At 47.8% G+C, this 26051-nt stretch overlaps 1 protein-coding gene across 10 annotated transcripts in view; it reads left to right on the top strand.

Annotated features, from left to right (window-relative positions):
• Window positions 1-26051, top strand: part of ERI3 (ERI1 exoribonuclease family member 3) — a 122730-nt gene that overhangs the window by 30313 nt on the left and 66366 nt on the right. For all 10 annotated transcript variants that reach the window (XM_090269317.1, XM_090269314.1, XM_090269318.1 and 7 more), the window contains 3 exons: window positions 973-1089; window positions 7257-7316; window positions 12398-12489. In XM_090269317.1, the coding sequence (XP_090125443.1) occupies window positions 1015-1089; window positions 7257-7316; window positions 12398-12489 (227 nt within the window). In that variant the 5' untranslated portion in view covers window positions 973-1014. The remainder of the gene's footprint in view (window positions 1-972; window positions 1090-7256; window positions 7317-12397; window positions 12490-26051) is intronic.

The raw sequence follows: 26051 nt of genomic DNA, 5'->3' as shown, positions 1-26051 counted from the left end.
AAGTAGTAAAAATGTTAGCTTTTCCTCTGCTTTGATTAAATTTTGCAAACTGTTTTTGAATATTAAAAAGCAATAATTTTTTTTATTCTCTCTGCCTGCTCTCCCTCTTCTCTCTGGCGCGTGTGTGCTCTCTTCTGCCCTCTCCACCCTCTGGTGCGTTCCTCCCTTCCCGGGAGCGATGCATGAGGCTTGCTGCACAGCCAGCCTTCTGCAAGCCTGTTTGCACACCAGGACCTTGGTGCTGTGCATCTCTATTAAATAACGGAGACAAATTAATCTTAGAGACACCAAACAAATTGTCACTCCTCCTTCTCTTCCATTACGTTCCAGTGGACTGGGAAGGGCTGGTTAAGCGATTTGGGGTGGGGGAAGCCAGTGGGGGGGGGAGGGCTTACTGCCTGAAAGAAAGGTGGGAGGCATTAGCTCCTATTACTCTTACTCAGCTTTCTCCTCTTTAGTGTCCCCTTTGGCTTTATTTATTATGTATCTTTTTTTTTTTTTTTTTTTTTGTTAAAACTAATGAAGGAACTCATCAGCTCTGTTTAAACTTCATATACAGGAAGCTGTGCATCGGTCTGATGGCTGGTTGTCTATATGGCTGGAAATCCAAGCCCCTTCCTGGGCAGGGACCTGGACTAGGAGAGGGAGGGCCCTGCTTTTAGGGGCTCACGTGAGCAAGCCTCTGCTAGAGAAGCACTTGGGGAAACTGGGGCAGATTGTACTACTGTCTTACTTCCCCTTTCTAGACAGTGGGGATGGGGCATGTGTCTGGTCCCGGAACCTGTGAAAATATTCACAGTGGGAGGGTTGGGACTGTAAATAAGTTAGCACTGTCTCACTCAATCTTGGATTTGGCCTGGCAGGAGGTAGTGAGTTCAAAACACTCCCTCATTCTTGACTCTGAATTATTATTTAAAATAGTTGATTGAAAACAAAACTTCTTTTTTCTCTTCTTTGTCTTTGCCATTCCAGGAAATCATCGAGTTCCCCATCCTGAAGCTAAATGGACGGACCATGGAGATTGAGTCTACCTTTCACATGTATGTCCAGCCTGTAGTCCATCCACAGCTTACTCCCTTCTGCACAGAGGTAAGGGCCCTGGAGCTGGGCAGCAAGGGCTACTGGGACAGGAGCTTTTGGATCATTGGTCTACAGGTCGATTTGTGAAAGTTAGTTCTTATCAGCTGTTAAGGCGGGGTACACACTGCACCCCGCAGTTGACTCTTTATGGGTCACTCTGGTCATTGGAGACCCAGGGAAAGCAGTGGCACAGACTGTCCCAGCTTCCCCAACATTTTCCCTTCCTTGTAACCCCTGCCTTTTCTGGTGACTGGGCACTTGGAGTCTAGGAGCAGGAGGGTGCTTTTGGGGCTCAAATTCTTTTCAGTTTCATTCCCCTTGGGACCCCTTGGCAACAAGTGAAGGTTTTAGCTCCTTAGAAGGAGAGGTTCGGGCTTTCTTGGCTTTCTGGTGATGTTTCTGTCCTTGAGGAAAGTGGCCCTATGCGAAACATTGGCTGAGTTTGTGGGAAGCACACATTTATCACCAAGGAAAGAGAAGGGCGATCCAAGTGTGGTATGAGCACAGTGTGGCCGAGGCTAAAATGTCCTTATTCTTGTCCTAGCCTGGTACTGTGCTCAGCCACCTTGCAGCCAGGTTAGTGTTGGCCCCATTTTACAGACTGAAACTGGGACTAACTGAGATCTTGATGCTTGCTGGAGGCTCAGATGAGCCATTGGCAGAAAGGAGGCACTCTTAAGGGTTCTGACTCTCATGACTGTATGGAGAGTCTTCTGTGGCACTTTCCCTGTGATGTGTTATGTTCTACTCTCTGTGGTGGCCACAGGCTATGGTGAAATCCTAAGAATGCTCAAGAATACGTAGTAATAGAGATGACAGGAGAACATGAGTGTTTCTAGAATTCTTTCAGAATTTGGGATTGGGGTATATTAGAGACTTTGTGACTTCATTTAGAGACCTACCTATTTTATTTTATTATTTTTTACATATGAATGAAACAGGAAGAAAGATGTTCTTGAATAATCCCAAAACAATCTCCTTGGTGTGGAGGAGGCTGGGGAAGGGCCTGCCTACCACTGCTGGGAGGGCACAGTGGGTCCTGCCTTAGCCCAGATATGAGGTCCTGAAGGTCATTCCTGGGCTTGATGCCAGTGTTTGCTGCCTGACTCAGGCGGGCCTTTTGTTGCAGGCATCCGTCTTTCATTGTTCCAGCTTATGACATTGAGGTTCTTTCTTCCTTTGGGGTCTACTGTCCCCCCACCCCCTTCCCTAGGAATTACCTATACCACCAGGGGGTGCTAATCTGTCCTTTTTCTCCTTTGGAAAAATCAACATTTTAAGGATGATGAAAATCCCCTTCCTTATGGGAAGGGAAGGGAAAGGAAGGAAAGGGAAAATTTTCCTTAAACCAGCCAGTTACCTGAGCCCTCCACTGACCTAACAGTGTAGTGTCATCTGTCCTTCTCTTCCTCCTCTCTGTGTGTAACTTCCCCTTGGGGAACTCAGCTGTAGCTAGGCTGCCTGACATAGACAAGGAGACCCAGCTTTGTCAAGCTTGCTCCCTGTTTAGGGTGGAGCAGAATCCTGCTGGAGCTCGGCCTGGGCAGGAGTGGATTCTCAATAGGATTGGGAAAAGGGATATTTTTTAGAGTAGGGCTGCTGCTGCCTTTTGTTTTTGAGGGGCGTGGGAAAGGATTGTGGGACTGTGATGAAAGCTATGTTGCTTCTTTCTAGAAAGTTTCACTCAGGACATACATACATAATTGGATGGTAGTAGGCATGGTGGTGTTGGAAAATCCTTGTTGTGAAACTGAAGGTGTGGCTGAGCTGCAGGCACTGAGCCTACATTTTGTCTCAGGCTTCCAGAGCTCAAAACTCTCCCTGACCTGGTCTCTGCCTTTTTGTCCAGCCTCACATCTCCCTGCTTCATCTTCCCCTCACTTTCCTTATCTAAAGGCCACCCTCTTACAGTCTGCCTCTGCACATGATGGCCCTCTGCCTGGTTGATGCTACTGCTCTCCTCCCCCAGCCCCTACTTGTCCCCAGGTCTCTGCTCAGGGTCGCCTTCTCTGGGAAGCCTGGGAAGGCTGGGTTGTGCTTACCCCAAAATAACACTGACCATATACATTATCTGTCTCTCCACTAAACTCAGTTCCTTGAGGGCAGAAACTAGATCTGATCCATCTGTGTCCCATCATTAGGACCTGGTACCAAGCAAACACTTAATATGTGTTCCTTAAATGAATGAATCTTGTCAAGAAATTATTCAGCCACACTTGGCCTCCCCTAGAGTAACCATACTGCTGATTTGCTCTTTTCAGCAAGTAAAGTCTCTTTGGAAAACCTTGGATCATGAAAATATTGCTATGGAAGGGCTGTGCAGAGAGAGACAGGGACATAGGATGAGGGCCACTGTTCTCAGACATCATCCTACCTGGCAGTAGCTGCCTTTCCAGCTAGAGGGGACAACCTCGAAGCTCCTGGCTGTGTCTGAGCAGCTCCTTTGGTAGAATTTTCTCTGTGCACAAGAAGTCGTTAAGAACTCCGGAATGTGTGTGTAAACATGCATGACACATGAGTACACGCATGAGCACATGCTGTATGGAGGGGAGAGAGATAGGCTCAGTGCTGGCAGCAGGAAGAGGGGTTCTGCTTTGGATAAGTTTGTAGCTCACATGTAAATACTCCTACTGTTCGGTGTAATAAACATGTCATTGGTCTCCTTGAAGTTCTTTCATAGTTTCACTTGATAGCCAGTCTGGAGACATGGTTCTGACAGAGATGGGACTGAAGTCCAGCAAGCACTTTTCTTTACTACCTTTAGAATCTGCTGCAACTCATCAAATCTCTGTCTCCAGCTGCTGGACTGCCACACAGTCCTTGACCATGGGCAGTCTTTTTTTGTCATCATGATTGTCATGAAAAAACTAGAAAAATACCCATTTTGCTAAATGCCAGTAAAGGGCTTTCTCTTGTACCTGTACTTATAAAGGGAAAGACTTATTGGTCTCTTTGTCTGAGCAGAAAGAGTGGGTCCGATTATCAGATTGCACACCAGAGACAAGTGCTTATGTAATCAACAAACTGTCTTGGTGTCAGAATACGATTGTGTTGGAGATAAACTGTGAAAGGAGAAAGTGCTGGATTCTGACATGCTATTGGCACCAAGTGTCCTGGGCTGCTTCCTGTAGTTGCTAGTGTTTATGATGAAGCCAGCTCGTTCCTGGATAAAGCCCTTGTGCAGGTAGGGGATCTTAGTAACCAGCCATGTTATCAGTCAGGGTCAAAAGCCCCTCGCCTTGTGGTTTCCGAGTCTGGAGAAGCGTGAGTTAATCTGTAATCCCTCAGTGAAAGGAGCCACAGAGCACGCATTAATTCTCCCTCTCACCTCTCCTGCTTTAAGTGGTTAAGGTCTCTGAGCTCTGTTTAGCCTGTGAGCCCCGGTTCTCAGCTTAATAATACTTGGCTTTGCTCTAGTACCTTTCACTGTGAGGATGTGAAAGCTTTTTATAAATATATATTAACCCAAGTGGGAATGAGTTTAAACTGTAGCATGAAAGATTTAAGTTCTGCCTAAGGTAGAACTTCCCAGTATTTATTTTATTAAATTTTCTCTCTCCCTCACAGCTTGTGGTTATAAGTCTTACAGGGTGTCTTACTGGTTGTCAGTTTCAGGTATAGGGACTAACTTTCTTAATTTCACTCCATCTTCATCCGGTGCCTTGACAGAGCTGATAAGATAGTAGTCCATCCTTGGAGGAATTAATACAGGGGAATTAGGCTGCCCCTGGAAAGCTGCTTCTAGTTGAACCAAGAGTGCAAGCCCCTGTGTCTAGGGATTGAGTTCAAGTCCTTTAGGAAGTCAGCTGTGAGCCATGTTTTGCTGGACCACAAGTGGTATGGGAAGCATGGAGAGGGAGGGAGCTGACCTCACTAGGTTCCTCCCAGGCTGTTGATTCTAGGATTACTGACCACTGGAGAGGAGTTTGAGAAAGCCCCAGGATTCTGGAACCCCAGCCCCTACCCCGGGTGTGGGAAGAGGCAGGCCTAGTCTGTAGTGAGAGCTCCTACAGAGCTGCAGCCCTGGTTTTCCCTTTTGCTAGAGTGATTTTCTTCTCCCAAATCAGTGTTTTTCCTAGGACCCGGAGCAGGTGCTTCTGGTGTACAGTGATGCAGACCAAAGTTCCATCTCCAAGGAGGGGGTGGGGGGGCGGTTCTTGGCAAGGGTGCCATTGATTTCCTTTGTGTCTGGAACCCCTTTGGCGTTCAGCTCATCAGAGTGACCCTTTGTAGGAGGCCAGAGAAGGAGTGGCCCTACCCTTGCCCTAGGAACTCAGACCAGATTTGAGACTGCCATGCAGACCCCAGAGCTTTCCAAGAAGAATGGCTGTAAGCCCTCTTTTCCAGGATAGTCCTGACCCAAAGGCCCACCTCTGAGCTTGGGGATGTGGCACAGCCCCGGAAGAACTAAGCAGGAGAGAAGCTGGGCCAGAACGGGCAGCAGTGGGTACATGGACAGTAAGTAGTCAGTCATCTGGGTATGGGAGCTGGAGTTGGTAACAAGTCTGCTCTGGACTCCGGCCCCTGTGTATCTGAGGCAAAACACAGTGCCAGTGCCTGCTCTGTGTGTGGCTCTGGAAGGTGTACAGGCTCTGGGTGCTTAGCGGGGCTGGGCACAGGGGAGGGCTGCGAAGAGGAACACAGGTTCAATGAAGGTTTTCATGTTTTTCTTCACTGCTGGCTCCCTAGTTCTTCGAATGGGGCCCAGCACATTGCAGGCTCTCCATGAATAGCTGTTAGCTAAATAAAAGGAGTCTTAGCACTCCAAGATTAAAGCTGCTGACCCGGGGCTCATCTCCCCCCACCCCCTCTCCAGCCCTCAGTAGACCATCTTTTCTTCTCTTTGGCTCAGGTCCTCCCTCTGCTGGGCAGTTCTTTGGTCTCCCAAGCAAGGAAAGGGTGTGAAGGTGCCAGCCGGGTGGGCATGCTGTGGGTTAAAGCCTTGTGAAACAACAGTGTAGTTAATCTTTCTAATTTATTTTCCTTTTAGACCATGGGAAGTCTGTAGGCAGCAGCTGTTACCCAATTAAAATACAGATTAATATAAAAACAGTTTCTGGAATATAAAATAGAGTGGCTGTGTCCTTACACTTCCTTAAAATACCACCTAATAATGACTTGATGAACTACAGAAACCCACCTAGAGGAACTCAGCGTTCTTAAAATGAAAATTTCTTCCCTAAAAGGTGTGTATTACCATTCCATGTAAGTCACTATGAGAAAATAACCTTCCCTCTTAGTGCCAGCGGTTTCTGTGAGTTGGGTATTTGGTATTCATTAAATGTAATTATAGTTTAATTGGAGTTTAATCTGTCCCCCCAACACTTAAAAAATTGAAGTTTCCAAGCAAGCCTTTGATGCTACTCTCTCTGGAAGTAGCCGTGAGCACAGTGGGCATCGTGACTTCCAGCTGAGTCCAGTTCTGCGGATGGGACCTCCTGCCTCAGATCCTGGAGGCAGTCTGTTCTAGCCTGTGCTTAAAGGATATTTTCACTTCAACACAAATCAAAGCAATAAGCTGGTTTCAACCTAAGCCTGACCTGGGTGAAGCATAGGCCTGTGAGTCAGCAATTTTCTAGACCGGGTTTGTACATCAGGCTTTTTTGCCTGAGTTTCCCCATCAGTTAAAGGTGCCTGTTTCCTGCTTGGCGAGCTGGTATTGAGGGCCCAGGTTTGCAGGGTGAAGGGTGGATGCCTGTGGGGCTCCCCTGGCCCTTCACTGGTGTCAGAGGGGGAGATGCTGGGGCATCGAGGCCCAGAGAAGGGGTGGACTAGAAACCACGTATGCCTCTTCTGTGTGATTATTCCTTAAGTTCGACAGGAGCTTCTGTGAAGCTTGGAGGTGAATTTACTTTAGATTTTATTTTGTGGGGAGTTATTGAGCCTATTGAACACAAAAGACATGTAAGATCTTTTTTTATTTTGCAAATGAACACTGAAACAGGTATGAGACACACCATGCGATCAGCATGTAGATGTGTGTCCCCATTTCGGGGCAGGATGCTGTTAGGAAGTTTACAGTGTGTCTGGGACTTTCTTCCTGAGGCCTCTGTCAGGTTCTCAGTCTAAAGCAGTGCAGGCCAGAGTTCTTTCCAGTAGAAGGAGAAAAACAGAAAAGAAAGAATTCAACCCAACTTTGAGTTCTGCATCCATTGGCTCTTTATCTTTCCTTTCAGCTCACCGGGATTATTCAAGCCATGGTGGATGGTCAGCCAAGCCTGCAGCAAGTGCTGGAGGTAGGTTGAATGACCTTTAATTCCTAACCTCTGACCCCTTCCTGCTGCCTGTCTCTCCCTCCCCTCCTGAGGATGTAGCTGTGTAATTTGACTATGATTATGGCTTGATTAGAATAACATTTGCTGTCACATCAGTGACATGCTGTTGAGAGTATTGAACCATTGATCTGTCATCTCCAGCTGTTCCTGTCAGGGTTACTGACAAGATGTCCGAGTGCTGCCAGGAGGCTGGCGGAGGCCCCCACCCTGCCCTGTGCTGGCTGGTTCTGGGCAGCCGGCGCTGCGCAGGTTGGGGAGTAGGGGCTCTGAGCTGTGGCACCGTGGGACTGGCCCTGGGGACTGGAGGTGTTTTTGTTTAGCTTTCGTGTTGGCTTCTTGTGGCATGTGAGCACTTCATTAACTCACTCAGAACTCCCTATTGATGGCTTTTGTTTGCTGTCAGCTCCTCCAGGAGGTGCGGCGGGCCCGCCTGGCCCACTGCAGCTTGCCGCCGGACGCACAACGCATTGTGCCTGTCGGGCGCAGAGGCTGTACTGGGTAATGATTCCTAATCAGAATAATTACAACAATTGCCTGTGTGAGGGAAATCAAATTAAAGGCTTTAGAACCCTTGGCAGAGACCACACTTCTAGGATGTTCTCCTCAGGGAGCTGGAAAAGGTTAAGATGCAGCTTCTTGCACTCCAGCCTAAGGGAATGAGGAAGGGCAGGGCTCTGCTTCAGCTTGTCCTCCAGCCCCCTTTGCCCGGGGTTTTCAGAGAGGGAAGAGGTCTCCCTCCCACTCCTCTCTAGGGGGCAGGGAGAAGAGGAAAAGCCTGTGGATCTCCTTAGGTGCTTTATTTATCTTTAAGACCAGTACACGCAGAGCTCAGCCCCTGTCAAAGTACCGGAGAAAGCAGAGTTTCTGGGGAAGAGCAGGGCATATCTGCATCGGAGGTATTAGCCTAGAGGAAGGAGGATGGTGGCAGGGAGATGGAGGAGGAGCTGTTTATTTAGCCAAGTCAGCCTGTCCCATAGGAATGCAACCTGAGTTTCCTGGGGCTCTGCAGCATGAAGCCAGGGTCAGAGTTGGGTTTAGGCTCACGGTGTGCGTCCTATCCCTGACAGTGTGCAAGTCCAGGCTCTGCAACCAGTCAGGCTTTGGGCAGGGCCGGGGTTAGGTACCTGCAATAAATTGGGAGAAGATAAGATGAGCTCTGAGATGTCTCCCAACACCACTGACCCCCTTTTTTTTGATAGAAGATTCACTCTTATGACTGAGAGGCCTCCACAGCACGGACTGCTCCTCAAAGGACCAGATTCAAGGAGAAAGAAGGGGCCTATCCTTCCCTATGTCACAGCTAGCACCCCCAGATAGGGCCTGGCTCCTAAAGGGGGCTGTAAGACAGGCAGCTTATCCCTGGAAGTCTCTGGGCTCCTGGGAGGAAGACGCGTCTTCTGAATTAGCACAAAATTCGGGCTGGTGGGGCCATGAGGTTTTTTTCCCCCCAGTGGTGCCAATTGAAGGGTAGATGTGGTCTTTAGGAGACATCCTCCTGCTGACCCCAGGCCAGCCCTGGAAAGGAGTGCTCAGAGGATTCTGAGTCTTACTCAGGAAGCTCTTTCTGTTACTTCAGCGTACTTTGTGGGGAAGAGGGAAGATCTCTGGTATTGGCCTGATGTAGGCAGTCTGGCAAGATAAGGAGACCCAACGGGGCTCTGCTTTGTCTTATTAGCCCTAAGTTGGTTATAGAGCTAAAGAGTTAAGCTTTTGTCCTAACCAAGGTCCCGAGCAGTTTGTCTGACTCATTTGTTCTTTAAAAAAAAAATTTCCCCCCCCTGGCTGATGTGGCTCAGTGTATTGAGTACCGGCCTGTGAACCAAAGGGTCGCTGGTTCAATTCCTAGTCAGGGCACATGCCTGGGTTGCGAGCCAGGTCCCCAGTTGGGTGTGTGCAAGAGACAACTACACGTTGATGTTTCTCTCCCTCTCTTTCTCCCTCCCTTCCTCTCTCTCGAAACATAAGTAAATAAAGTCTAAAAAATAATTTTTTTTTTCTCCTTCATTTAGCTCATTTGGCCTGACCATCCCCTCCCACCTCCCTTGTCCAGCCTGAAGCCGTTAGAACCAGCAGGGAGAGACAAGAAACAGGAGTGATGAATGGTGGTCATCCCCTCATCCCAAAACAGGGTCAATGAATTGTCTTTCTAGCTTCCTGAAAACCTGTTCATTCATCCATTCACATAGCAATCCACACAGTCATTCCCCCACCCATCCACTCATCTATTTATCCATCCATCATCCACCCATCCACCCATCCATCTATCCAGCTAACTCATTTGTTCTAAGTGGGCTCAGGTTGGGCTCCTCTAGACCTTCAATAGCTGGTGGGGGCAGGGGGAGGGTTGAGAAGGTTGGGGCTGGCTCAGAAGATTGAGGTTACCTTGGTGGTTCCTCCGACCTTTATTCATTCAAGCTGAGAGGGAAGGAAAAGGACAGGACTGATTCCTAATGGGGTGTCACTTCCTTAACAGGCTCATAGTAGAAAGTGCTCACTAAATATCTGCTGCATGAGTGAATGACCTGGGCCCTAGGTTTCCAAGGACCCTAGTGAATATTAAGTGCGGCTCATGGTGAAAGCCTGGTCTTGCTGGGCACTTTCTCCTGACAGATCTGTCCTATCCTGCCGTCTTTTCCAGGACTACTCTGCCAGAGTTGGGGCCCTGGAGAGCCAGCTCCCGTTGCATGTGGGGCACTTACTTGGGGACTTAAGCCCAGTGACCCAGAGCATTAGGTGACTTAGGGAGCTCCATGTTTGCCTTACCTCTTTTTGTATAAAGCCTACTTTCTTTTCTTTTTTTAAAAAAGATTTAATTTACTTATTTTTAGAGAGAGGGGAAGGGAAGGAGAAAGGGAGAGAAATATTGATATGAGAGAAAAATATTGATCAGTTGCCTTTTGCCTTGGCCAGGGACCAAACCCACAACCCAGGCATGTGCCCTGACGAGAACTGAAGTGGCGACCTTTCACTTTGCAGGACGATGCCCAACCAACTGAGCCACACCAGCTAGGGCCTACCTTATCTTCTTTATGTGACTTTGGGGAAAGGATGTGTGTGTGTGCGTGTGTGTGTGTCTGTCTGTCTGTCTATCTATGCAAAGGGTTGGGCCAAAGTGGCTGGGGAGACAAACCATTTAGCTGTGGGGGTCCAGAATTTAGCTCTGGGGGAGGGGTCCTCAGGCTGAGAAGGATTCTCTGGTGTACTGATTATGAAGAAGGTCTGCCTGATCTGGCCCTGGGGTAAAGCTCTGATGTCTCTGATGTTCTGGGAGATTGGACGGCTGTAGCCATGGAACTAGATAGGATCCTTGGCCCTACTCAAGGACTGCTTTAACCAGGGCCAGGCTTCCAGGATCTCTTGAGATGTCCAGGGAGCCACCCTACACCTTCCAGGAGTAATCTTATTCAAGATTTCCATGGACTCTCCATTACTTGCTGGGCGCACAGGGCCCTTCACAGTCTGGCCTAACCTAGTCTCCAGCCTCAACTCCTGTTCCTCCTTTCTATACACTGTGAACTGTGGTCGCATTATGCCCTACTCATATTTCAGTCAGTCCGAGATTATCGATTGATAAGCCACTTTGCTGGGTTAGAGATTAACACAGTGAATAAGACAGATAAGAGTCCCTGCCTTCATGGTGCTTGTACTCTGGTGAGGAAGGCAGACATTAAACAGATAATTGCTTCTCAAATACAAAATGATTGAGCTAGTGCCTCTGCCCATAATCTCCTTTCCTCTGTTCCACCCTGTCAAGCAAACCGCCAAGCCCCTAATTCAATTATCTTCTTTATGAAGCCTTTCTGACTCCTTTCCCTGTAACTGGTAGAGCTAGCCACTTCCTCCTTTTGGTCCCATAGCACTCTGGTCACTTCTTTATTGCTGCATCTATTATTTTGTGTTACGATGATCTGCTTCTCTCCTCTTCTCAGCCTACTGTCTATTTTGTGTTAGGAGCTTAAGTACATTATTACATTTACATTTAAGTCTCAAGACAACACATAAGGTTAGTCATCCTACCTCATTTTGTAGATGAAGGAAGCTGAATTTCGGAGGAATTAAATGACTTTTAAACGACTTCCCATCAATGACAGCCAGGATATTGAAGAGCCAAGGTTAGAACCCAGATATGTCTGACTTTCAATCCTGCATTTCTAACTACTATGTCATGTAGCCTTTAAAAATAATCCTCTTGTGTGAGTGGAGCAGTGGTGTGACCTGTGGCACCCCTACCCCATGCCTGGGATCGTCCAAAAAATAGGCGATGAGGCATGAATTCTCTATGATAATTCTGTCATTATATACTGATTTTAGTATTTGTACTTCCACTGTGAGTGCAAATAATAAAACCTATCAAAGGGATGAAGTGAGACATAGCCCTAAAGTGTGTTTAGGAGCAGTTTCTTTCCCCGCCTAGGAATTGAGCTCAGTCTTCAGAAGAATCTGTTTTTTAATCCTCAATCAAGAGAGGAGAAATATAAAGTCTGGGGCCAGTTATGAGCTTTACTTTCACCCAGCAATGGTCTTCTTCTTCTAGACTCATGGTAGAAATTAACTTCACTTTCATTTGAGGAATAACCAAATTCATCAGTTTGGTTAATAAACATTTAGTGGGAGGGTAAAATGAATAACTGAATGAATGAATTTGTGGATTGGAGTCCCTGCTTGGGGATCCAGTCTGTTCTCAGGCCCAGGACAGCCTATGTCTATGCTAGGCTGTGCCCTTGAGGACCAAAGGTATTTGGACTGATTTACTGGGACCTGTCCTTATCCTGTGTGGGGCAGGCTGCCAGGTAACGGGGCGTGGAGGGGCTCCCTCCCCCACAACACTTGGTCTTGTGGGCTCTTGCAGGGATTGTCCTGCAAGTGCCTCCATAGTTCTGAGCCAAGGCTAAGAGCCAAAGCAGAGCCATGGCTGGATAAGATTACAATTTTCTCCTGCTCTGATTACAAGCAGCTTATCTGTGTTTCACTGTTGTGGCTCTTCACAGACTCCGGGGGAAAAAAAAGGAAAATCTCATCTGTTCTTGTTGTGTACTTTTCAGAGGGTCGATGAGTGGATGGCGAAGGAAGGCCTCTTAGATCCAAACGTCAAGTCAATTTTTGTCACCTGTGGAGACTGGGACTTAAAAGTCATGTGAGTATGAGAAGGGCAACTTGGCCAGCAGGGCTCAGAATCCGTGGGACCAGTTCTTGCCCTTCACAGACGTAAATGCCCACGTCCACAGGGCGGCTGGGTCAGGAAGTCCCTGGATTTAGGGGGCTGCTGGGATAAGAAGAGGGCTGGGAGCCCTGCCTTCTGCCTCTGGAGCAGGGAGGGATAGATGAAGGACTCTCCTGGGACTGCTGTTGTTGGGGCTTTTGTGCCATTGCCGGGTCTCACTGCTTAGGATAGCCCTTCAGTTGCAGGGCTACATGTCAGTGCCCTGGAAGGAAAGAGTTAAAAGAGGGTCTTTACTTTTTAACCAGATGCATAGTGTTTATTAGTCTAAGTGCATTTTATAACCATAGGTACTCTTATTATTTCTATTTTTATAGATGAGAAAACTAGGGTACAAATAGGTTAAGTAACTTGCCCAAGAACATATGAAGCCAGTATTTAAACCCAGGCAACCTGGCTCTAAGGTCCTTACTCTTAGCTGTTATACTGTGCTATCCCCTTATCTGGGATACAAGACCCTGATGATACAGCTGAGCGCCCAGTGGCCGGGTAAGAGAGAGCTGCATCTAGGGAGTAGCCTAAGTCACCAGTCTCCTCTCTTCTCCTTTGTCCCATTGCTTTCTTTCCTTTGTCTCCTGATCCTGGAAAACAAAACTGGTTACTTTGCTAGGCTAACACTTTTGCCTCTTGTCTGTCCTCATGGATACCTGGCTTCAGACAGCCCCCCGGGGAGCTAAAGTGGGGTGGAGGTGGGAGGGGCAGGCATTGTTTGCTGAGGATTGATAGAATCGATAACTCTGTGTCCTTTGTGACTGAAGGCCACAGCAAGCATTCTGTGCATGTGTGTGTGTGTGTGTGTGTGTGTGTACGCACACATACCTGCTCAACATACACCTGCACTTTTGAGCATGGGATGGAGTGTTGGTGGGGAGTTGGGAGTAGTGGTTCTGGAGTGGTATTTCTTACCAAATCAGGCATTATCTTCTCATCAAGGTCTTTTTTATGCCTTTTGGGTGCTGGGCACTGAGGCAAAGTTATGCACCCAGACAGATGGGTGTCAGGCTTACGACTGGACACCAACTCTCTAGGTGTGACAGGAGGAAGAACAAGCCCAGGTCACATAAACACCTACATACCTCATCTGCCATATCAGGTTGTGTGCACACACTTACTGCACACCTGCAGGCCTGCACACACAGCGCCCAGAGCTCCAGAGCATCTCTGTGCTCCCAGAGGACACTCATTTGTCAGGGAGATTATATAGGCTGGGCTAATAGGAATCAGAGGAGGGTTCCATGGAGAAAGTGAGGAGGAGGAAGGCTATTGTTCTTGTTTATGGTATCCTGGGCAGCTTCGAACACTTGAACCAGAGAAAGGACTTAGTTGGAGATCCGTAGCATAGGAGAGGCTGTTCAGGGTGGGGCGGCTGACAACCAGAGTTCTGAGGCTCATGTGATCCAGTCCAGAGGCCTGGTTTCTCCAGATAGCCTCCCAGGGCTCCCACTCTTCTGGTGGTTTTCTGTCTTCAGTGTGTTCATGTCACACTTGCATTTCAGAATCTTCTGTGTTAACTGTGACTGGCATGTACATACATACACGGGGTGGGGTAAAAAAGTAGATTTACAGTTGTGAGTACACGAAACAGAGTTTATTCTTGTATTATTATTTATTGATTATTTTTCATATAAACAACTGTAAACCTAATTTTGCCCCATCCTGCATGTGCATATGAAAATTTTCCTGGGCATGAGTTTAGGGACTGTGAGGCTGGTTCTCCTAAGCCTGGAATCTGGCCTATTCTGGCCTGCAGCACCAGTTCAGCTTTGGCATGGTTGGCCCTGGCAGATTTTGGTGATTCCAGAGGCTGCTCTATATCTTCACAAGAAATGATGTAATCAAGATGGAATCAAAAGGAGGGATTGGATTATTGAATTCAAACATACATGAAAGGAAAGCAGATTTTAAGTGAGCACATACCACATGTCATTCAGTTCTACCTTCTCTGGTAGGAGGTGGTATCCCTTTTATAGCTGGAAAAAAAATAAAAAATAAAAACGGAGGCTCAAATTGGTAAAGACTCCTAGCTATACAGAATTGAATTCTAAGACCACGTAGCTTCCAAAAATAACAAAGGGGTTGGGCAGACTTGGATCTTGGTTTGGGTTTGGATGGGGAAAGCCGGTGCAGCTCTGAAAGGGTGGGCGGGAGGAAGCAGATGTCAGGTGGCAGGGACTGGGGGGAGGGGAGCTCTGTGGCTGTCTTTGAGAAGCAGGGCTCTGCATAACTGCTGGGAAGGCTCTTAATTAAATGTGTAACAAAATAAAAACAGCCAGAGAGGAAACCTAAGTAGTGCTGCGTGACAGCGCACAGTTTATCGGTGTTCCTGGAATCTTGTCACGAGGCGCTCGTCAGAGCCCTCGCCTTTACATGCATCTGGTAAAGGCTGATGATGAGCCTGACAAGGGTGGTGTTAAACTGACGCCCACAACTTGTTAGATGTGGCTTACTTCTTATTTTGACATCCATTTTCAGATTTAACTAAGTCTAAGGGATTCAGCAAATGTTTTCCTTTCCCACTCTAGTTTCCCAGAGCCATGGCTTCCCATTGGCGTCCTTCCTCTCTCTCCCAACTAGCTTTGCACCACTTCTGTTGGAAAGGGCCTGATTAGTGAAGCACTGAGAAATGGGAACTGAAGTGGCAGCAGAAATCCTACGGGAGAAAAGAAATCTGCTCCCTTCCTGACAAAATCATTTTGTGTCCATCTTTTGTCAAAACTGGTTTATGTGGGCGTTGCTGTTATAGTCACAGATCCTGCTTAGGTGGGTTTTAATTTAGTAAGTGCGGATTTAATTTTCTTTCTAAACATGTTTAAGATATAATACTTGTTCTGGAATTGGCCTTTGGTCAGCTTGCCTTCCCTACCTGACCTACCTTGCTTTGACTTACCTGGTGTTTCTTGAAGCTCCTCATGGGATTTAGTGTTCTTTTACCAATTTTCTCTCTGAGTGTTTCTGTAAAGGGGTTCCATTTTTGGTGTGGGGAAAGGGTCGGGCTGGTGCAGAGTGAGGAGCGACACCTGCACAGGTGCCACACTTGAGGAACTCAGATTTTAGTGTGTAGCTTGAAGATCTGAATAGCACAGAATGGCTGAAAAGCTTGACCAGGGTCTTTTCCAGTGGCCTGTGGGTCTGAGAAGAGGAGCAGATCATCAAGACAAAAGATAGGGGTAGGGGTGGAAGTGGAGGGGGGTAGGGAAGAGCTGACATTAGGGAAGGACTGGTCTTTGGCGCAGTCTGGGGAGAGGACCTTTGGAGAGGATGAGGATAATCAGACTGCTCTGTGAGGCAGGGTCTAGGGCCTGCTCAGAGTCAGTTGTGAGAACCCTCTTCTAGCTCAGTGTCAGCTCTGAATGCTGTTTTCCTTCCAGTGGAGATTGAATATGGAAGTGCTGGGCTGCCTTCCTTGTGAAGTGTGCATACTGTCCCCCTGTTAGTGCTGTGCAGATGTGGCCCTGGAACACTTCTGGTTTTAGGAAGTCTGAAGATCAAAAGATACTTGCTCAGATTACTCTACCCAGTTTTATTTGGTGGACATGCACTTAGTGGGGACTTCTGAGGGTGCCCTCAGGACTGCAGTCAAGTGGCCAAGACTGTTGAGCTATATAGTCACTTGGAGTGAAGTCCCATAGTGATGGAACCACAAACCAGGAAGAGAACTGTGGGCGGTGACTATCCTGTGGGGTGGGTGGTGGGTAGGATATAGAAGAAAGGCTGGGACTTCCTGGCATCATTCAACAGCTGACCACATCATCCTTCTTGAGATGCTCCTTATCTTTACTTTTCTATGTCTCCTCTTCCTCTGGCTTTTCCTTCACAGTGTCTTAGAAATGCTTCTTCCCTTTTTCGTTAAATTTTATGTTTGTTCAATATTGGTGTTTCTTTGATCTCTGTCCTAGCTATCTTTTCTTTTTATTCTGCACACTCACACTTACCAGAGTAAGCTCATCTTTTGCCATAGCTTCAACTATCCTCTGTATGCTGATGTCTTTTAATTTTTTTCTGCAACCGAGAAATGGAAACTGATATGGCAGCAGAGATCCCACTGGAGAAAAGACACTGCTCCATCTGCCATCTGAACTCCAAGCCTGGATATCTAGCTCCCTATTCTCTATCCCCACTTAGATGTCCATAGGCCCCTTAAAACTCAAGGTATCTTTCTCTCAACCCTTGACCTCCAACATTCCGTTAGATAATGACTGATACCATCTACTCAGTAGTTCTGTCAGAAACCTGAGAATCATCCTTAATTCCTTTCCTAGCCATAACCAGTTACTTGCCAAATCCTGTTGAGTCTTCCTCCCAGAGCTTTGTCAGAATCATTACCTTCTTTCCATCCCCATTTCCACTGCCCTAGTTAAGGTCACAGTAGTATTTGTGGATTATTACAGAAGTCTTCTAACTATCTTTTTCGATTCCAGTCTTGTTCCTTTTATTCCATTTTCCTAATTGCAGCAGATTATGTCACACTCTGCTTAACACCCTCTGCATTCTCATCTTGGCTGCTGGTGCCTGATCTGGTGTCCATGGAACTCTAGACTACTATGTTCATTTTGATGTTGGGGCACAGTTGTCCAGGAGGTGTGGTAGGGGATGATATAGGGCTGTCTGAGAGCCTCCTTGCAGAGCTACAAATGAATGAATCCTCAGATCTATTTTAAGGAAACCACTGCCAGCATTGCTTTGGGCACCTCTGTCCCTCAGTATATTTGAAAGCATGTGAGGCATCTAAGCATGCAGGGCATCTTATCGTGATGCTAAGCCCGTGAGAGCCTTGCCCCTTGCCCATGGGTGTGCCAGAAGGTCTCAGCACTGAGCTGTATCACCTTTGATTAGCAGCCTGCTGGGGAAAGGGGCTTGAGTAAGAACTCCCTGGCAGTCTTGACTTGTCTCATTTCCCGATACTTTTATCTGTCACTGCAAGCGCTTGGGCTCTCCTCCTGAACTAATTAAGTTTGCATGTGTTTAGACACATTGCCAAATAGGGCTTAGCAAAGCGGAACTGAGCTACATCTCTTTCTGAGTAGGGAAGGAAGGGTATATGAATGCTCCCCCAAGAGGGCCTGGGAGAAGCGTGGATGACATGGAGTGGGTGTGTGCACAGATGATAGGCATTCTGCCCTGGCCCTCCTAGGGACACAGCGGGTCTGCAAAGCAACCTTCTGATTGGCTGGCAGGGGCAGGTGAGGCCCACCTGCCAGCTCTTAGTAATTGGGCATTCTAAGAGGGCTGAGGATGGAGAGATAGGGCAGGCTCTGAGGTATGATTTTTCTCCCAGGCACAAGCAAAACTTAATGTAAAGTTTATTGGGATTTGCAGGGGGAGTTTGTAGGGCTGTGTACCGTTTGCTGCCAGCCTGAACCTACCTAGGCCTAGAGCCACCTGTGTGGCTAGCAGAGTGCAGGTGGCCTTCTTCCTGCAGTGGAAACATGGGCAACTGAAGGCCCAAGTTTTCCTTTTTGCCTTCAAGACCCCACCCAGGTCCCTAGCTCAGTCTCATGATCCTTGTTAGGTGGCACCATGGGGAGATGGAGAAGGAGAGCCGTATTGCCCAGAATCTCCCCACCCCAGAGGTAGGGTTCAGCCTAATGTATCACCATAGTGAGATGATGGCTGACTGTGTGTTTTTGTATCTGACTGATGCCTGCCTTTCCTTAGTGCTGAGTGGCTTGGGATCTGAGATGTACTGTGTCAGAACATACAGGCATTCCCCGTATAACACGGTACTTCTATAACACGATTTCGCTCTAACACGGTTAGAGAATTGCAGAAAACTCCTATATAACATGAAATTAGGGAAACTCTCATACAATACTGAATGTGATAACATTTTGGACTGTATTAATCTAATAAACTCATCCATCAAAGAAATAAAACCGACAACATTAAATGCTTGTTGGAAAAATATATGGCTGGAGTCCATTTAAAGTGAAAATCTAAATGAGCCAACAGAAAACAGGGTGAATGCAATAGTAGAATTTGCTAAGTCTTTAGGAGGGGAAGGTTTTGATGGTATGACTGTAAAAGATATCCAAGAATTGCTGGTAGAAGAAGAAACTGATGACGCTATTTAGGTGGAAATGACATCTGGAATGTGCCAAGATAACTTAGGGGATGATAACACTGATGAAAACGAAGAAGTTAAACAGTTTACTCTAAGAAGTGTAAAGAAAGGCCTAGACTTAGCCGAACAGTTAGTCATATTTCTTAAATGAAGATCCTTGCACTGAAAGGAGCACGAAGTTTAAGAGAGAACTTCAAAGGTGCTTAGCACTGTATAATGAAATTTATAAAGATCTCTCAGCTAAAAGCAAGCAATCTAAAATAACAGATTTTTTGCAAAAAGTAGAGCATAGAAATCAAGATAATGCTGAAGAAAGTTCAGAGGGTGAGGATACCTTGTCAAAAAGAAAACACATTTGGTTAACGGAGCTTAGTAGTGATGATGAAGAAAACATTACTTAATTCATATTAATATGTAATACTTTCGATAAAAGTTGCTTTAATAAAGGTATTTCTCTTTATTATAAAAATATAATTTTATTTAAAAAATATTTTGGAACCTAAACTCCCCTTTGTACTAGTTCTTTGTTTCGTATAACATGGATTCACATAACATGGCATTTATTAGGAACCTAACAACCATGTTATACGTGGGTTACCTGTACTTGTGTCCTGTCCAGACAGTAGATATGGGGGCATTACCACATGTGGACTCCTTCTCTGAGGTAGGGAATGAGGGTATTTTCTGCAGAAGGCAGGAGAGCCAGCTGACAGCCCTGGTCAAAGCCTCAGTCCTAGAGCTCTGAGGCCGTTGGGTCAGCTTCCTGGCCATGAAGAGGCTTAGTCAGGCCAGGCTCCCAGTGCACACCACGTGTGTGCGTTGGGGTGCGGGGGAGGTTCTGCAGGTTGTATCGGAATTCTGGGCGTTTGAGCTGCAGCCAAAGCCCAGAGAGAACAAGAACCAGACCTTCTGCCCTCCCTTCAGCTTCCCTAGAGCCCTCTCGTCAGCAAAGGTGCATTGGGTTAGCCCCAAGAAGGCAGCTTGAGTTGATGGGGTCATGTTTCAGCTGCAGCTAATCCAAGTCACTCGATATAAATCTGGCCTGGCTGCCTCTCCCCTCCCTCCCATCCCCAACCCACAGACAGGGAAATGAATCCTGAATACATATGGCACGCCTGCCTCTAATGAGAGAGGGCCATTCATGGTGGGGTGAAGCTCCCTGCAGAGTCTGGGATGCCATTAATTAAAGAAGAGCCACCTGAAGCCAGTCGTGCAGTACAGCCTGCCACACACTCAGAGGGAGTGGTGGTGGGGTAGCCTCGTTAGCCTGACAGCTCCTCAGGCCGAGAGTTTGTGGGCTTGGAGGAGTGAGGGATGCCCCGCCTCCACCAGAGAGCTCACATGCCTCTGGGGCCAGCATCCTCACAAACTCAGGAGGGCCCCCTCCTGCACATGTCTTGAGGCCTAGAGCTGGCATGAAGGGGCTCCTGATTGTGGGCTTGCTGGGACTATCCACTTGCCATGGGCAGGCCTTAGGGCAAGAGCAGGTTTCTGTGGAGGCCAAGCAGGCTCCTAGTTCCCTACCTGTGCTCTCTTCCCACTCTTCCTCGGAGCCTGAGCCTGTGCAAGTTGGCCTGTTGTGGAAGAACTTTGGGCCTCCAAGGGCACTGGGGGAGACGCTTGCTGTCTCCCTGGCAGACAGAGTCTCTGGTGTTCCATTTTCCGGACACTTCTAGGCTGAAGAGTGGAACTCCAGTGGCAGCCTCATCTCACCCCTGGGGAAGGTGTCAGAGGGTTCAAAGAAGTTTACTGATTATAGGAACCCCTGGAATGGAAGTTTTGCTCAGTTAAAATTCCAATAAAAGGTAAAGAGATTTGTGTAGTAAATAATCAGCCTTTGAGGTGTTTTGGCAGTGGGGATCTCAAGCTTTGGTCTGCTATAGAGCTGCGGACTAGATGGCTTTTTGCTACTTAACTGATCCTGAGACAAGGGTTGCTGCCTAGGTTCTGGTCCCAGGACTTATATGTGGACCTCCTCTGGACCGTCTGAGGGTCTCATCGCTTCCTCCTTGCTGGCAGGAGGGGCTGTAGGCACTGAGACCTTTGCTGTAGCCCAGAGTCGGGGTAGTTCAGCCAGTCTCTGCCTGGGTTGTCAAGAAGACAGATTGGTCTTGTGTCTGTGGCTCTTCAGAGCAGTCTTTGGAAGTCTGGGTCTATGCTCTGTGGAAAACTTTGGCAGACAGGCTGCTTCAGAAACAGCTGCGGTCATGGCTTGACCATCTGACCCATCTCTGCGTCCCTAGAGCTCACCTGGTATGGAATAGAGGCTGCCTGCGTCCTCCCACCAGGCTATGACACCTAGGACTTGGCCTACATTCTTTTGTGATTTGAACAGTTTTAGATCTTTTGAGGCCCTGGTCACTTGCTTGGGCCCTTAGTCCTCTGGGAGACAGAGTGAAGGCTTAGGGCTTGTGCTCTGAGAAACTTTTTTCCTTTGGGTGAGATATTTTTTCTTTAAACGCTTTGTGTGACTCTTGAGACTCAACTATTTTTAAAATCTTTCTAGAAATTAAGGTACAAAATAATTACGATGGGTGCAGAAGTATACAAATGTGAAATGTATAGCTTGCTATATTGTTATACACACCTGTGTAAACCCCCACCTAGATCAGGGTGAAGCAGCTTTTCCATCACCCCAGAAAGTTTCCTTGTGCCCCTTCCCAGTCAGTAATGCCCTCCCTCTGTCAGGTAACCACTGTTCTGACTTCTGTTACTTTTGCTTGGTTTTTCTTGTTCTTGATATTCATATAAATGGAATCATACAAGATGTAGTCTTCTGTGTCTGACTTTCTTCACTCAACATAACATACAAGAGGTTCATCCATGTTGTTTTATGTATCAGTTCAGCCTTTTTATTGGTATGTAGTATTCCACTGTGTTACTATACTAGTATTCTCCTTTTGTTGGACTACCTACCTTGTTTAGTCCTTGAACACATATTTGTTGAATGAGCATGTGAATGATCAGTCTGATATGAGAATCTCCCGAGGCCTATCTGCTTGTCCCAATCCCCCTTACCTTTTAAAACTTAATTCCAGTCCTTTGGATATGTGTTCTTTCTTGTCTCTTGAAATCCACACTGGCCTCCCTCTTCTGAATTCCTGTGATAGGAAGAGGCGGGGCTGAGCCCAGGCCTGTGGAAGTGTCCTTTGAGCCATACTGACCCATTTATTTATTCTGCAGATGTGATTGAATACCCTTTGTATACCTTGCACTGTTCTAGGTTTTGAGGATATAGCAGTGAACAAAGAGCTCAAGTTTCCAAAACATTCTCCCTTCATGGAGTTCCCATTCCAGTGCATGCAGCTAGCACAGCCCTCTGCCTTTTGGACCCCAATACCAGAAGAGTCTTAGTCTTGTCCAGGTTTCTCTGTCGTGTGGGATTCTGCAGGAGCTAGCTGGCACTGGCCCTTACCACCTTGACAAGGCCTCTCTAGGGCTTGTGGGCTTTGGTCTCCCTTTGCTGCTGCTGCTGCTGCTTGGCAGTGAAAGGGTCTCTCAATATTGGTGCTTCCCTTCCACCAGGCAGAAGTCTGATTCCCTCTGTGAGGGGAGAGAATTAATCTCCAACTTCCCATGCTTGTAAGGTGAGTGACCTCTGTTTTGTCAGCGCTTGCCAATCTGTGCTCTAATTCCCAGCCAGGATAATGGAGACATTACTTTGTGCTAAAGCACAGCACTAGTTCTTTTAATGCATATGCCACACCAATCCAGGCACTGGGAACAACAGGGCAGCTCAGCGGAGGTCTCCTCACAGGTGCGCAGGCACCTGGAGGCTATAGGAGCATTGGCACCTGAGCAGCTTTGGTCCTGAACTGGGGTTGGCAGATTCAAAGAAGGAAGGTGCCCTGCCATGACATTCTCCCAAACCACTGCCCGTGCCAGTGGAGCAGCTGCTTCAATGTGGTCTGAAATAGGTTTTTTTGTCAGGTCCAAAGAGCACACGAGAGGCTGTGAATGCCCCCCCGAAAGGAAGAAGAGCTGGAGAGCAGGGGTCTTGGAAGGTGAAGGCCAGGGAACTCCAAGGCTATGGTTGGCATAGTGGCCTGTGGTTCAGTGATCTGTGACTCCAGGGCTCAGCTCTGTAGGGCTTTGGGAATGGTGGCTATGAGTGGGTGGGATCAATTCTCAGTGTCTCTAGCTAAAGGGTGACACGACTCAAACTTGTTAGTTCTGTAAAACTGTTTTTCCCAAAGCCTGCAAGGATGTTGGTTTGGGGAAGAAAGCCAGCCAGCCCAGAGAAACCGGGGAGCCTGACAGGCCTTTTTCTCTGCGATTCTTTCTTGCAGGGAGCCTGAGGCAGCCTGTCTCTTTGTTAACAGAGTGACAGCAATGTGACACCATGGAAATAATTACTAACAAATCACGGTGCTGACTGCAAACAGCTCTCTGTCTTCAGAGGCACGTCAGGGTGCATTAGAGCAGGACTAGAGGAGCGGCAGTGTGGGGGCTGAGGCGCAGCCGCGCTCAGGCACTCTGCTGTTCTTCCCTCACCCTGATCCTTCTCTGCTATGTCTGACTTTCCTGCTTTTTCCCATTGAGACAACTAAGGGACCAGCTGGATAAGTGGCATGTGGCTAGTCCCACTTCCTCTGGGAAGGTAGCTAGGACCCCCGTCTTTACTAAGGACACCTGGATGGTGATAAGATCTAGGAATTTTTCTATTACAGAGCTTCCAAAAGGCGCAGGCACATCCCATTTCTGATTTTCTCACTGCCAGTGGGACCAGCTTTATCTGCCAGTTGTCTTGGGGTGACAGAGTATTTTTCTCTCGCTGGACCCAGAATGTGGGAGAAGCCTTCCCTCCCAGTGTTGGTTCAGCTCCCTTCCCCTACTAGCTCTGGTTTCTTCTTCAATTGCCATAGTCAATTTTTGGTAAGCCGACTTTGTCCATTCCCTCTTGGTTAGCAGAGTGATTGCTCTGACTGTCAGGGCTGTAAATAATGTTCCTGGCATGTATGGCTGGAGGCAGCCGAGTGGGGTGGGGAAAGGAGTGGAAGGAGGAGCAGCACTCCGATGGCTCCCTCACTCGCCCCCTCCCCTCTCATACAATATTTATCCATGGATGGGAGTCAGATGCAGCGACCTCAGGGGTCACCCAGTTAAATAGCTTCTGAACCTCCCTGCATTCTAATTGCTGCAGTTGTCCTTTGCTCTGGAGACTTCTCCTCCCCATTGTCTGCTGAGGCACACACTAATGGCTGTCCTCCCTGGCCCTGCTGGGAGGCATGTGTGTATGGGGGGTGGGAGAAGAGCTCCTTGCTACCTTCCTTTCCCCAGGGATAAGGGAATCCAGGGCCTATTAACAAGTGGCTTTAGCTAGCAGGAACACAGAACCTACCTTCTCCTTGCTCCCTCCCCAAAGCTGGCCAGAGAAGGAGGTCCAAGCAGTGGACTCGGTTAATGGGGCCAAGGGCTTCACCCATTTCTGATCCTAGTGACTCCTCTATAGGGGGACAGACCATTGAGTACTCAGCTGTGGAGCATAATCCTATGTTCCCATGGTTCCACATTCAGGATTTAGAAACTTCCTATGAGTGATATTTCCTATTGAAATATGCTGTATTTTGCCCAAAGATGGGCCACATGCAAAGTCTCTTTGGTCCCCTGGGGGTCTATTTAGATGATTGGTGGTGGTAGCAGCTATGCCCCATTTGTTGATTTAAGAGTGCATGTGCCACACGTCTTCACTAGGACCTTCTTGTAAATGGTGTTACCCTACACTGCAGCTCTTTTCTTCTAAGGAATGCTGTTGGAAACTGCCATTGAAGGTGCTAGGCACTGCATGCCCTAGAAGCACTGGCATTTCAGCAGTAGACTAAAGTTAGCTCCTGTTGGGAGCTGCTCTGGGCCCACTAAGTACTGTGCTGGGAACTGTAGGCATTGCTAGGTCATCAGGAGAGAAAGAGCAGCATGAGCATAAGTAATCATAGGCTAAGTGAGGTAGAATGTGAGAACGCTGTGAAGAAGATAACAAAACAAATACTATGAGAACCCACAGGAGCATAGTAGAGAGACCGAATGGGTAGTATTTTTTATTAGCAGTAAACTTTTAAAAAAAAACCATGTTAAAGAAAGCCCAATATTGCAAAATATTCAAAAGCCCAGCTGGTCTGGTTGAAGCTGGGACAATGTCCAGCCCATTCTTCCTCCTCTTCTCCGAGTCCACAAAGTAGCCTGATAGCCCTGCTAGAACCCTTGAGCTTTGTGGAGCAGTTGAAAAACTGATAACTTGATCTAATGCCCACCCAGAAGTATGACTCGGCTCACATGTCTTAAAGGATTCAGAGGAGCTGGGATCAGGGCAGAGGTCAGCCAGGGGGTTAGAGGGAACAGGTGTGTCTTTTGAGTGTATTTGAACACCGGTCAGACTGCATCCCAGATCCTGAGTGCTTGCAGGATACCTCTCTGTGGAGCCTCCAGAGGGCATTGTAGGCCATACAAAGGCAGCCCAGGCAAAGGGTCAAGATGGCCACAGGCCAGGTAGAGACTAGTACAGGACGAATGAGGTACTTTGGAAACAGCTCGAATTGCTAAGGAGCTTGCTCTTCTTTTCCTGGCCCAAACAGAGAATAAATAGCTCATCAGTTGAGATACTGACCAAAGTGCCTTGGAAACCTCCCATCACCTGCTCCCTCTCCTTCCCCTACCCCAATCCCTGCTGCTGGCTGGGGCCTCTGCCATTCATTCCATCCTGGTGGCAGCTTCAGTACTTCCCACAGTCACAACAGGTGGGGCACTGTGCCCTTTCCCTGGAAGAATTGCCCTGGGAGGGACTCTGGAAAGGCACTTGTCTTGTTTCACTGGAGAGGGGCTGGGGAAATACAAGTATTTGATTTCATGGGGTATTTTTGGCACTGGGAAGGTGCATGTTGTACCATAGGAAGTTTGTGGCACTGTATGCTTCGTGCGGTCATTTATGTGGGCTCCATTTGTAAGAAATAAGAGTGGAGTTAGTCGGCAAGTGGGTGAAAAAGCAGTGGAGCAGAAAGGTGCTATATACACATAGTACCTTTTGGAGGCTTCGAGCAACTGCCTGGCTATGGGGATCTGAGGTTGATTTTCTCGGGGCGGGGGGGAACTGGCTACCTGGTCTATGGGGCATCCCTCCACACCCGCCTGTGTTCTGGTTTCTGTTTGGGAACTCTCCAGAGCAGCATGTCTGGGAACACTTCCAGCTGTGCTGCCAGACCCAGACGCAGGTGACGGCCTTTCGTTTGTACCATAGGGAAACCAAGAGGAAATTAAATGTCATTTGCCCCCTGCATAGCTGGTTGCTGCCAGATCAGACACTGCTGATCAGAGCTGTGCAGAGGGTACCCAAGGGAAGGCTTATGCTTGCAGCCATGCCCTCTGAGCTGTGGAGACTCCCAGGTGATGGCCTGGCTCAGTCCCAGGCCTTTCTCTGCCAGCCTGG

This window comes from Furipterus horrens, unplaced genomic scaffold (assembly GCF_987537825.1).
Source record: "Furipterus horrens unplaced genomic scaffold, mFurHor1.1.pri manual_scaffold_3, whole genome shotgun sequence".
NCBI lineage: Eukaryota > Metazoa > Chordata > Mammalia > Chiroptera > Furipteridae > Furipterus > Furipterus horrens.
This window is presented reverse-complemented; position numbering and strand designations above follow the sequence as displayed.